At 47.8% G+C, this 13,718-nt stretch overlaps 1 protein-coding gene across 1 annotated transcript in view; it reads left to right on the top strand.

Moving 5' to 3' along the window:
* LOC139262794 (protein Daple-like) overlaps positions 1 to 13,718 on the top strand; it is a 273,729-nt gene that overhangs the window by 206,785 nt on the left and 53,226 nt on the right. Inside the window, exons 19-21 of the mRNA XM_070877946.1 lie at positions 3,460 to 3,646; positions 10,379 to 10,524; positions 13,207 to 13,296. Of these exons, the coding sequence (XP_070734047.1) occupies positions 3,460 to 3,646; positions 10,379 to 10,524; positions 13,207 to 13,296 (423 nt within the window). The remainder of the gene's footprint in view (positions 1 to 3,459; positions 3,647 to 10,378; positions 10,525 to 13,206; positions 13,297 to 13,718) is intronic.

Here is a 13,718-nt window from a genome sequence, read left to right as displayed (position 1 = left end):
ATGCAGGTACAACAGGTGGTTAAGAAAGCAAATGGCATGTTGGCCTTCATAGCGAGGCGATTTGAGTACGGGGCAGGGAGGTGTTAATACAGTTGTACAGGTCCTTGGTGAGGCCACACCTGGAGTATTGTGTACTGTTTTGGTCTCCTAACTTGAGGAAGGACATTCTTGCTATTGAGGGAGTGCAGCGAAGGTTCACCAGACTGATTCCCGGGATGGCGGGACTGACCTATCAAGAAAGACTGGATCAACTGGGCTTGTATTCACTGGAGTTCAGAAGAATGAGAGGGGATCTCATAGAAACGTTTAAAATTCTGACGGGTTTAGACAGGTTAGATGCAGGAGGACTGTTCCCAATGTTGGGGAAGTCCAGAACTAGGGGTCACAGTCTAAGGATAAGGGGTAAGCCATTTAGGACCGAGATGAGGAGAAACTTCTTCACCCAGAGAGTGGTGAACATGTGGAATTCGCTACCACAGAAAGTTGTTGAGGCCAATTCACTAAATATATTCAAAAAGGAGTTAGATGAAGTCCTTACTGCTAGGGGGATCAAGGGGTATGGTGAGAAAGCAGGAATGGGGTACTGAAGTTGCATGTTCAGCCATGAACTCATTGAATGGCGGTGCAGGCTCGAAGGGCCGAATGGCCTACTCCTGCACCTATTTTCTATGTTTTTATGTTTCTGTGTCAACCTCGGTTTTGTGCTCGAGGAGATTAAAGTGGTGGGATGCAGTCTGGGAGGGGATAGGTTTATTGGTGCATGGATGGGTGAGTCTTGCGGTGTCTAAATAGCAGTTGTCAATTCCGGGCTTGTGTGGGCTATCCTGGAATCATAGAATTTTCCAGCACAGAAGGAGGCCGTCGGCCCATCAAGCCTGTGTAGGAACCTGACTGGGATTTTGTCAGTAATATTGCAATTTGGGCGGAATGTTCTAGCCAGGTAATCAATGTTCTAGCCAGGTAATCGATGTCCAGTCAGTGTAGCTATTACCTTTGCTGGAGGAACTGGAGTCACATATAGGCCCAGACCGGGTAAGGACGGTCGATTTCCTTCCCTAAAGGACATTAGTGAACCAGTTGCGATTTTACGACAATCCATCAGACTCGCGTACTTTTCAGATTCGTGACTTTTACTGACACCAGCCTTCCAAATTTTTTTTTTACACTGAATTCCTGGATTGAGAAGGTTGACCTGTGAGATTGAGCAGAATGGGCCTATCTTCTCTGGAGTTTAGAAGAATGAGGGGTCTTTCAAAATCATGAGGGGTCTGGACAGAGTAGATCGAGAGAAACTGCTCCCATTGGCAGAGGGGCCGAGAACCAGAGGACACAGATTTAAGGTGATTGGCAGAAGAGCCAAAGGCGACATGAGGAAAAACATTTTTACGCAACGAGTGGTTACGATCTGGAATGCACGGCCTGAAAGGGTGATGGAACAGACTCGATCCTGACTTTCAAAGGGGAATTGGATAAGTACCACAAGGAAAGAAATTTGCAGGGCTACACGGAAAGGGCGGGGGAATAGGACTAGCTGAAGTGCCCTTGCAGAGAGCCGGCATGGGCTCGACGGGCCGAATGGCCACCTTCTGTGCTGTAACTGTTCTATGATCTCATTGAAACGTGTAAAATTCTTAGCGGGCTTGAGTGGGTAGATGCTGAGAGGTTGTTTCCCCCTGTCTGGAGAACTTGGGGACATCGTCTCAGGATAAGAGGTCAGCCATTTAAGACTGAACTGAGGAGGAATTTCTTCACTCAGAGGGTTGTAGAATCATAGACAAATTACGACACAGGGAGGCCATTCGGCCCATCACATCTGTGCTGCTTGTGAATCTTTGGAATTCTCTACCTCAAATGCCTCAGTCGTTGAGTATATTCAAGGCTGAGATCGACAGATTTTTGGACTGTAGGGGCATCAAGGGATATGGGGATTGGGCAGGAAAGTGGAGTTGAGGTAGATGTTCAGCCATGATCTTATTGAATGGCGGAGCAGGCTCGAGGGGCTGTATGGCCTACTCTTTTTTTTTTAAAAAATGTATTTGTTCCTGGGATGTGGGCGTCGCTGGCAAGGCCCAGCATTTATTGCCCGTCCCTAACTGCCCTTGAGAAGGTGGTGGTGAGCCGCCTTCTGAAGTTGCATGTTCAGCCATGAACTCATTGAATGGCGGTGCAGGCTCGAAGGGCCGAATGTCCTACTCCTGCACCTATTTTCTATGTTTCTTGAACCGCTGCAGTCCATGTGGTGAAGCTGCTCCCACAGTGACTTTGTTGTAGCGGTTTGGTACAACTGAGCATCTCGCTGGACCATTTCAGAGGGCAGTTAAGAGTCAACCACATTGCTGTGGGTCTGGCATCACATATAGGCCAGACCGGGTAAGGATGGCAGGTTTCCTTCCCTAAAAGACTTTAGTGAACCAGATGGGTTTTTAACACCAATCCGGTAGTTTCATGGTCACCATTACTGATGCTAACTTTTTAATTTCAGATTTATTTAATTAACTGAATTTAAATTCCCCAGCTGCCGTGGTGGGATTTGAACTCCTGTCTCCAGATCATTAGTCCAGGTCTCTGGATTACTGGTCCAGTAACGTAACGGGGCAGAAGTCCCAGCCCCTCCGGTGTCCGTACGGGGCGCGTACGGAGTGTGTGCGGGGCGCGTACGGAGTGTGCACGGACCCGGGGAGGCATTGCAAAAGCCAGTTTTTAACGCACAATGCGCATGTGCTGAAAAACATCTGTCGAGCTGGAGTCTGACCAGTCTTCCCTTTCTCCACATCCAGGGCATTCGCATGGGCGGGATTGTGGTATTTACCCATATCTTGCCCAGCGGATGTCCTCAAAACTGTTGCGTCTGATAAAAGCAGGCACATAGCCTATTTTTTTACAGGCGTATGAGTTTTAAAATACACAATCATTTTAAAATAAAATTATAAAACCACATTTTATTGTTTAAAAACCCTCCCCACTACGGTAAGTTTATTTTAAACCATAATTTTGAAAAAAAACTTTTTAAAAACTGGAGAGGTATATATTTTTTTAAATACATAAATAATTTAAATTAATAAAGACATGTGCTGTATTTTTTCTTTTTTTTATTAATGTTTTGTGTTTTTGCGGGGGTGGGGTGGTGGTTTCTCATTCATAATAATGAGAACTCCAACTTCGAGTTCCCATTATTATGAATGAGAACATACTTTACCTGATTGGCTGCCCAGAGCCATGTGACTGCAGCTCCAGCCCTGCGCACATCCCGACGTGCTCGCGCTGCGACGCGCAGTCCGTGGAGGCCTCGAGTGGGCGCAGCAGCTTCAGGTAAGTGCGCATCTTTTTAAACGTTTTTTTTTTTACCCGATCGCCCGCGGGAAGCAGCCAACCGTGATTTCTGGGCCGATCACTCCACTAGCGTACTCTGGCTCCCATCAATGCTGTCCGATTCATGTGGTGTGACCCGGTGCGTTTCAGGGTGGGCTCGATGAATGCTCAGCTGAAGGAGGAATACGAGGGGTTGCAGCTGCACACCAAGGAGTTCAAGAGCTCCCTGAACACCACGGAACTGGAGCTGGCGCGATGGCAGGCTCAGTACCACGGGTTAAAGGAACAGCACCAAAACCTGGACATCACCCACACCAAACTGGACAATCACTGTGAGGTATTGCTGGGGGGGGGGGGGGAGGGGGAGAGGGAGAGGGAGGAGGAGGAGGAGGAGGAATGAGGAGTCCTGGTCTCAGCGTAGCTTTTCTCAATGAAACCTGCCTGGCGCGTAAGGAAAAGCCAACGGTGTAAATTGGTTTGGCTTGAAATTTGGCACTGTGCGATATGAGCGATGAATGTGTGTGAAGTATTCGCTGTGCAATCCCCCGTTGGACGCGAGGCTGGGGAGCACGTGCCCGTTCACTTGGGTTGCCAATATTGTGCGGCCAATCTTCCCTGTGAGCTGGGTTTTGTTCTGCGCGGCCCATGTTTTGTCACGGGCCGCGGTGTCCCTTTAAATGTCTGCGCATGCGCGGCATTTGCGACGGAGAAGCCGGTGAGCGGCCTGCGCGGGACCGCAGCCCCGCAGCTTACAGAGGGAACTGCCGTGACCTTTGAACCACATCCCAGCATGACTCAGATCTTTCAGGGTAGGAGGGGAGGCATTTAACCAATAGAGGATCTTCGCAAAATCGGTTCATTGGCAAAACAGAACCATGATAGAGGAGTTTAACATCATGAAGGGTTTAGATAGAGTAAATAATGAGAAACTGTTCCCACTGGCTGAAGGGTGGGTAACCAGAGGACACAGATTTAAGGTGATTGGCAAAAGAACCGGGGGGCGACATGAGGAAAAACTTTTTTATGCAGCGAGTGGTCACGGCCTGATGGGGTGGTGGAGGCAGACTCAATAGTGGCCTTCAAAAAGGGAATTGGATCAATATCTGAAGGAGAAAAATTTGCAGGGGTATGGGGAAAGAGCGGGGGAGTGGGACTAGCTGGATCGCTCTTTGAAAGGGCTGGTGCAGACTCGATGGGCCGAATGGTGGCCTCCTGTGCTGTACTATGTGTGTGTGAACAACAACAACAACTTGCATCTAAATAGTGCCTTTAAAGCAGCGAGATGCCCCAACTCTCACTTGTGCTGAGTCTCGCCAGGGGCGAGCTTTGCCCGTCCCAGGGGAACTGACGGGATCGGGAATGTCGTTAGTTTTAACACCTCGCCGGATTTCACTCTGCATGGAACTCGATTTCAGGGGTGGGGCTTAAAACCCCGGTGGGTTTCCCCTGATTCCGCGAGTCGGGGTTGAAACTACCCCCCCCCCCAACCCCCGCCCCCCCAATCCATGCTGTCATCAAGAGCCACTCCCAGCAATGCTGCATCATCTGGACCTGTCATTTCCCCCACACATTTGTGGGGGAAGGGGTGGGAGATGGGAGGGAGGGGAAGGGGGTGCAATTAAGAGGGCCATTTAAACGTTGGTGGGTTTGTCACTTTCTGCATGGACCCTGGGACAATCTTTGCCTTCCCTGGCCTGCACTTCACGTTCCCCAACAGAAGAGGAGCCAGCAGCGATGGCCCACAGCCAGCAGGAGGGCGCATTGACACTTGGGGCCCATTGGGGGGCCTGAGCCCAGGGGCCCCGGTTAAATACAGGGTAAGGCACTCCTGAATGTTTAACTCTAAACGGCTCCAAGCTCTGGAAGCACATGCAACTGTAACTACCTTAATCTTTTCTCGTACCTGCATTTCCCGATACCTAGAACCATTTGCCTGCCCTCTGGGGGCATAGATTCCTTCCACATTGGACTGATACCGTACAGGAGGAGGCCATTTGGCCCATCATGCCTTTGCTGGCTCTTTGAAAGAGCGATCCAGTTAGTCCCTACTCCCCTGCTCTTTCCCCCATAGTGTTGCAATTTTTTTCCTTTTCATCTGTGTATCCAATTCCCTGTTGAAAGTTACTATTGAACCTGCATCCATCACCCTTTCAGGCAGCGCATTCCAGATCATAAAAACTCGCTGCGTAAAAAAAAAAAGACTCATCTTAAATCTGTGTCCTCTGCTACCGACAGTTTCTCCTCATTGACTCTATCAAAACCCCTCATAATTTGGAACATATTCTTAATCTTCTCTGCTCAAAGGAGAACAGTCCCAGCTTCTCCAGTCTCTCCATAAAACTGAAGTCCCTCATCCCTGGAACCATTCCAGTAAATCTCCTCTGCATATTGCTCAGTAATAGCCTTGGACAGAGTTGGGAATGGGTCAGTGTTTAAAAATACAAACCTTAAATCATCCCTATTATGTCGTTTGTACAATCTTCGATCTTGCTGCCGAAGGAGGATTAGGAAACTGCAGCTCTTGGGACTTAGAATTATTACATAGAATGCAAAGAAAGACTTGCATTTATATAGCGCCTTTCACCACCTCAGGACATCCCAAAACGCTTTGCACCCAATGAAGTACTTTTGAAGTGTAGTCACTGTCGTAATGTAGGAAACGCAGCAGCCAATTTGCACACAGCAAGCTCCCACACACAACGATGTGATAATAAGAACATAACATAACAACATAAGAAATAGGAACAGGAGTAGGCCATATGGCCCCTCGCGCCTGCTCCGCCATTCAATATCTTGGCTGATCTGATCATGGACTCAGCTCCGCTTCCCCGCCCGCTCCCCATAACCCCTTATCCCCTTATTGTTTAAGAAACTGTCTATTTCTGTCTTAAATTTATTCAATGTCCCAGCTTCCACAGCTCTCTGAGGCAGTGAATTCCACAGATTTGCAACCCTCAGAGAAGAAATTTCTCCTCAGCTCAGTTTTAAATGGACGACCCTTATTCTAAGATCATGCCCTCTAGTTCTAGTCTCCCCCATCAGTGGAAACATCCTCTCTGCATCCACCTTGTCAAGCCCCTTCATAATCTTATACGTTTCGATAAGATCGCCTCTCATTCTTCTGAATTCCAATGAGTAGAGGCCCAACCTTTCTTCATAAGTCAACCTCCTCATCTCTGGAATCAACCTAGTGAACCTTCTCTGAACTGCCTCCAAAGCAAGTATATTCTTTCGTAAATATGGAAACCAAAGCTGCACGCAGTATTCCAGGTGTGACCTCACCAATACTCTGTATAGCTGTAGCAAGATTTCCCTGCTTTTATACTCCATCCCCTTTGTAATAAAGGCCAAGATTCCATTGGCCTTCCTGATTACTTGCTGTACCTGCATACTATCCTTTTGTGTTTCATGCACAAGTACCCCCAGGTCCCGCTGTACTGCAGCACTTTGCAATCTTTTTCCATTTAAATAATAACTTGCACTTTGATTTTTTTTCTGCCAAAGTGCATGACCTCACACTTTACAATATTATACTCCATCTGCCAAATTTTTGCCCACTCAATTAGCCTGTCTATGTCTTTTTACAGATTTTTTGTGTCCTCCTCACACATTGCTTTTCATCCTATCTTTGTATCATCAGCAAACTTGGCTACGTTACACTCAGTCCCTTCTTACAAGTCGTTAATATAGATTGTAAATAGTTGGGGTCCCAGCACTGATCCCTGCAGCACCCCACTAGTTACTGGTTGCCAACCAGAGAATTAACTATTTATCCTGACTCTCTGTTCTCTGTTAGTTAGCCAATCCTCTATCCATGCTAATATATTACCCCTAACCCCGTGAACTTTTATCTTGTGCAGTAACCTTTTATGTGGCACCTTGTCAAATGCCTTCTGGAAGTCCAAATACACCACATCCACTGGTTCCCCTTTATCCACCCTGTTCGTTACATTCTCAAAGAATTCCAGCAAATTTGTCAAACATGACTTCCCCTTCATAAATCCATGCTCACTCTGCCTGACCGAATTTTGCTTTTCCAAATGTCCTGCTACTGCTTCTTTAATAATGGACTCCAACATTTTCCCAACCACAGATGTTAGGCTAACTGGTTTATAATTTCCTGCTTTTTGTCTGTCTCCTTTTTTTAAATAGGGGTGTTACATTTGCAGTTTTCCAATCTGCTGGGACCTCCCCAGAATCCAGGGAATTTTGGTAAATTACAACCAATGCATCCACAATCCCTGCCACTACTTCTCTTAAGACCCTAGGATGCAAGCCATAAGGTCCAGGGGATTTATCTGCTTTTAGTCCCATTATCTTACTGAGTACCACCTCCTTCGTGATTGTGATTGTGATTGTGTTAAGTTCCCCCACCCCCCCTATAGCCCCTTGACTATCCACTGTTGGAATGTTGTTAGTGTCCTCTACTGTAAAGACCGATACAAAATATTTGTTCAGAGTTTCTGCCATCTCCATGTTCCCCATTACTAATTCCCTGGTCTCGTTCTCTAAGGGACCAACATTTACTTTAGCCACTCTTTTCCTTTTTATATACCTATAGAAACTCTTGCTATCTGTTTTTATATGTTGTGCTAGTTTACTTTCATAGTCTATCTTCTCTTAATCATTTTTTTGCTGGTTTTTAAAAGCTTCCCAGTCTTCTGTCGTCCCACTAGTTTTGGCCACTTTGTATGCCCTTGTTTTTAATTGGATACCGTCCTTTATTTCTTTAGTTAGCCATCTTTTCTCTTACACCCTTTCCTCCTCACTGGAACATATTTTTCTTGAGAGTTGTGAAATATCTCCTTAAATGTACACCACTGTTCATCAACCGCCGTACACTTCAATCTATTTTCCCAGTCCACTTTAGCCAACTCTGCCCTCATACCTTCATAGTCTCCTTTATTTAAGCTTAGTACGCTGGTTAGAGATCCAACTTTCTCACCCTCCGTCTGAATTTGAAATTCAACCATGCTATGATCACTCATTCCGAGGGGATCCTTTACTGGGAGATTGTTTATTAATCCTGTCTCATTACACAGGACCAGATCTAAGATAGCCTGCCCCCTGGTTGGTTCCATTACATACTGCTCAAGGAACCCGTCCCTTATGCACTCTATGAACTCTTCCTCAAGGCTACCCTGACCAATTTGATTTGTCCAATCAATCATCATCATGGGCAGCCCCTCGGAATCGAGAAAGACTTGCTTCCATTCCCAAAGTTAGTTCTTTGATGGCTGAGCAGTCCGATACGAGAGTCACAGACATTCGATGGGGCTGGTTTGCTGCGTGCTCCTTCCACTGCCTGCGCTTGGCCTCTTCATGTTCTTTGTGTTGGGACTCGAAGAGCTCGACGCCCTCCCGGATGAACTTTCTCCACCTCGGGCGGTCTTCAGCCAGGGTCCTCCCAGGTGTCAGTGGTGATGTTGCACTTTACCAGAATCAATATGGAGGTTAAAATCACCCATGATTATTGCTGTTCCCTTTTTACAAGCCCCCATTATTTCCTGGTTTATACTCCGACCAACAGAGTTGCTACTATCTGGGGGCCTATAGACTATGCCCATCAGTGACTTTTTCCCCTTATTGATCCTTCTCTCCACCCAAACTGTTTCAACATCCTTCTCATTTGAGCCAATATCGTTTCTCACCATTGCAGTGATTCCATCCTTTATCAATAGAGCTACCCCACCTCCTTTTCCTTTCTGTCTGTCCTTCCAGATTGTCAAATACCCCTGAATATTTAATTCCCAGTCTTGGCCACCTTACAACCACATCTCTGTAATGGCTATCAGCTCATACCCATTTGTATCTATTTGTGCCGTCAACTCATCTATTTTGTTACAAATGCTATGTGCATTTAGACAAAGTGCCTTTAAGTTTGTTTTTTAACCCTTTTTTCCTGCTTGTTTCTCCTCTCCTTCAAACTCACTTTCTTTCTTTTTGCTTTCTAATTCCAGTTTTACTCCCCTCCCTACTGAATCTATTTTCAAGTTCCCATTCCCCTGCCAAGCTAGTTTAATGAGCAGATTATCTGATAATTAGTGATATTGATTGAGGGATAAATATTGGCCAGGACACTAGGGGTAACTCCCCTGCTCCTCTTCAAAATAGTGCCATGGGATCTTTTACACCCACCTGAGAGAGCAGACAGGGCCTCGGTTTAACGTCTCATCTGAATGATGGCACCTCTGATAGTGCGGCGCTCCCTCAGCACCGTACTGGGAGTGTCAGCCTGGATTTTTCTGCTCAAGTCCCTGGAGTGGGACTTGGAGCCACACCCTTTCGACTCAGAGGCGGGAGTGCTACCCACTGAGCCACAACTTCTTTAAAAGAATTCATTCACGGGATGTGGGCATCGCCGGCAAGGCCAGCATTTATTGCCCATCCCTAATTGTCCTCGAGAAGGTGGTGGTGAGCTGCCATTTCAGAGGGCAGGTAAGGGCTGTGGGTCTGGAGTCACATATAGGCCAGACCGGGTAAGGGCGGCAGATTTCCTTCCCGAAAGGGCATTTGTGGACCAGATGTTTTTATGACAATCCAGTAGTTTCATGGTCACCATTACTGATACTAGCTTTTTATTCCAGATTATATTTAATTAACAATTTCAATTGCTGCCGTGGTGGGATTGGAACTCCCGTCTCTGGATCATTAGTCCAGGCCTCTGGATTACTGGTCCAGTAACATAACCACTATGCTACCGTACCCCGCGACAGCACAGGAACAGGCCATTCGGCCCAACAGCTCTAAGCTGGAGTTTATGCTCCATACCAGCCTCCTCTCACCCTACTTCAATTAACCCCATCAACAGATCCTTCTATCCCTTTCTCTCTCATCTGCTTATCCAGTCTTCCCTTAAATGCATCTCTGTTAATTTGCCTCAAACCACTCCAGGTGTCAGTGAGTTCCACATTCTTGTTGCCCTCGAGTGTCAATAAATCCTGCTGGTGTTGCCTCTTTCGCTGGGTGAAAGCGTCGGATTGTGCTCTCGGTGAAAATCCACCGGGTTCTTTCCTGACCTTGAAGATCCTCACTCGTTTTTTATTGTTTTTTTTTTTCTTTTGCACAGCTTCTGACCCAGTTGAAGGGCAACCTGGAGGAAGAGAACCATTTCTTGCTGAGTCAGGTGCAGGTGCTGAACCAGCAGAACCAGAACCTGCTCGAGCGCTCCATGGAAAGCAAGGAACACTACCATACGGAACAGAAGCAGTATATGTGAGTGAACGGCCTCCTTAGCCAGTGGCATCATCCTAGGCAGTCCCTCAAAGCGAGGATGACCTGCTTCTACGCCAAAAAGGGATGAGTTCACAGGTGTTTCAATGAAGGACCTAATATTCCAGATCCCGAACTACATGTTGAAGGGTGGAAGATGCCTGTGTGTGGATTTTTTAACGTGTGTTGGCCGTTGCACACCAGCCACCACACGGGCTTGACAGAGCTAGGTCTTGGTCCAGTGGCAAGGGGTTAACCAAGACTAACTGGAGACCTGCTCTGCTGCACGGACCTAGTGCGCACACATATCGCAGTGTGGGCTGACCCTGGGCCCTCACCTCTTCTGGGCCCCAGACTCACGCCTCTCCTGGGTCCCGGTCACTTCCCTCTACGGACTCTTGCCGCTCCTTCGCCCCTCCTGCTGTGCCTGCCCGCACGGCAATCAGCGACCTGGCTTCGCAGCCATCGCCCTCCTGCAGCAGCACGCGCTGCTCCCTGCAGTGGCATGACCCCGGCCTGCTGATGGTCTTGCAGGCCGATTTCCGGGCCGGACCGCCGCACGCTGCTCCTTCCAATGGGCGCCGGTGATGATGCTGCTTCTGCCGTGCAAGCTTACAATTCCATAGGTTCTGCGCGACAATCTTTAAGCATTAGTTCTGATGGGGATGGACAAGGGTACATGCTGAGAGGTTGTTTCCCCCTGGCTGGAGAATCTAGAGCTGGGGGGCACAGTCTCGGGATAAGGGGTCGGTTATTTAGGACTGAGATGAGGAGAAATTCCTTCACTCAGAATCTCTACCCCAAAGGGAGGACTGTGGAGACTCAATCATTGAGTATAGTCAAGACTGAGATCACTAAATTCTTAGACACTAGGGGAATCGAGCGATAGGGGAAAAGGCGGGAAAGTGGAGTTGAGGTCGAAGGTCAGCCATGATCTTATTGAATGGTGGAGCAGGCTCGAGGGGCCGAATGGGCTACACCTGCTCCTCCTTATATTTTTACATTCTGCTTTGCGTGCCATGAAAGCCGCTATCTCTGAATTGGTAAAGAACGACTTGAGTTATTTAATTCCATAATGTTGGGTCCCTGCAAGTTCACCTCGCCTGACACTCAGAGGTTCAATTACATGGTGATCAGGACTAGGGATCCTGGCTGGTGGTTGTTGTCCTCTCCTTTCACCCCCCCCCCCCCCCCTCATCTCCCGTCTCCCCTCCTCCTGTCTCTCTCCCTCGGCCCCCTCCCCCATCTATCAAGTCGAAGGATGTAGAGGCCAGTTGTAGCATTCCCATCCCTGTCTCACCACTAACCTGGGATGGAACTGTGTACCCCTTGTGTGCTGCTCGGCTCAGTACCACACCACTCACCGACTGATGCCATCTGCACCACGCGACCACGTCCACCACATCATGATGGTGAATGCCCGCTATCCTGGCAGCAATCAGGATGCCTTCCTCCTGCGCCAGTCCAGTGTGCCAGCAATTTTCCAGCCCCATCGTCAACCCCGAGGGTGGCAGTTCCGCATTTATTCCAGATTCCTTTTGCAGGTCCCCAGGTACAGGGAGGGTTGATTTTGCTTATTTTTTTTCTTTCATTGAATAATGCCCCTTTCTCTTGTATCTTTCCCCGCCGTGCCTCCAAACCAAAACATGTTTGTGAATTGGCAGATACAGTTGGCCAGAAATGGTGCCTTTGAACGTCCAGTGAAGCTGGGCTTGTCCAAGTCTTAATTGGAAACCAGCGGGTGAAGTTGATGTGGATCGTGAAACAAGTCGGGAGAGGGGGGGGGGGGGGAAATTCAGTTGGGTTTTAGGACAGAGGCCATAGAAAGTGGAGGTGGACTTTGTTGTCCATTCCAATGCAGAGGTTCAACATCAAGCTAGGTGGGGAAAATCGGAGGCACTTGGGGGAGGTGCTTAACTCCTAACAATCGATTTGGGGAGGGGGAGATTGTGCGTATACATGCATCGAGCAATGGAAGGCAATATTGAACCCTGATTTTCATTTGGGAGAAGACAACCTGTTGGTATTGGCTGACTGGGCCAGCTCCTCTGAGCAAGGGAGGTCCTGTCCCCTCCTGTTCTTACTGCCGGGATATGCAAGGAACTGCACTGGAACTTGGGAGTCCTCCCACCCTGCTCTGGCTGCGAGACAGACCTATTGCCTATAGTTCTGTGCTGGCTTTAGAGTGCAAAGGGTACTGGGGTAGCTTTGCTTCCCAGTGGTGCTTGGTGTGTATCCTCAGTCAAACGTTTCATGGGGACCAGGCAAGAGGTCAAATGAAAGGGGCAGGAGAGGAGAAAATGGCTGCCCCCGCATGTGTGTGAAGCAGTCCGATTGAGACATAATCACAGAGCCCTTGACGAGGCAGCCCGAAGGTATTGCGCATGGGAGAACCATCATCTCCATGTCACACTCCATCCCGACTTGGATGTGTATCGGCCGTTCCTTCACCATCGCTGGAACTCCGACAGCGCTGTGTGTGTGTGGGAATATCCTCACCACACGGACTGCAGCGCTCCAAGTAGAAAGCTTCTCGGAGCAATAAATGCCGGTCTTGCCAGTGACGCCCACATCCCGAAAATGAATAAAAGAAAATTTACATGTGGAAAGTCTTACTGGTGTCTGATATATAACCTTCAGGAATCCAGTACTGATCGGCCTTTCTGTATTGATTCCCTTCTTCAGAGACAAGTTAAATTCCCTTCGACGGCAAAAAGAGAAATTGGAAGAGAAAATAATGGACCAATACAAATTCTATGAGCCGACCCCGAAAAGGTACTGTCTCTTATTCTGCAAATTACATTCTCCTTGAAATGGCTATAAATTAACCGTCTACATCGTGTAATACTTCACTCACTGCCTCTAACTTGGAACGAACAAACAAACACTTTTTGTGTTTGAACTGATTGCTGACTCGAGCAATTCCTGTGCAATTAATTACATCGAATGTACAACACAGAAACAGGCCACGTGCCAGTGTTTAAGCTCCACACGAGCCTCCTCCCACTCTAATTCATCTCACCCTCATCAACATAACCCTCGATTCCTTTCTCTCTCGTGTACTTATCCAGCCTCCCCTTAAATGCATCTATACAACTTGCCCCGACCAAGTCTTGTGGTAACAAGTTCTACTTTCCAAACACTCTGAGTGAAGAAGTTCTCCTGAATTCCCCATTGGATTTATTAGTGACTATCTT

The sequence above is a fragment of the Pristiophorus japonicus genome, chromosome 4 (genome assembly GCF_044704955.1).
Source record: "Pristiophorus japonicus isolate sPriJap1 chromosome 4, sPriJap1.hap1, whole genome shotgun sequence".
NCBI lineage: Eukaryota > Metazoa > Chordata > Chondrichthyes > Pristiophoridae > Pristiophorus > Pristiophorus japonicus.
The sequence above is the reverse complement of the archived record's forward strand: the minus strand, read 5'-3'. Positions and strand labels throughout refer to the sequence as shown.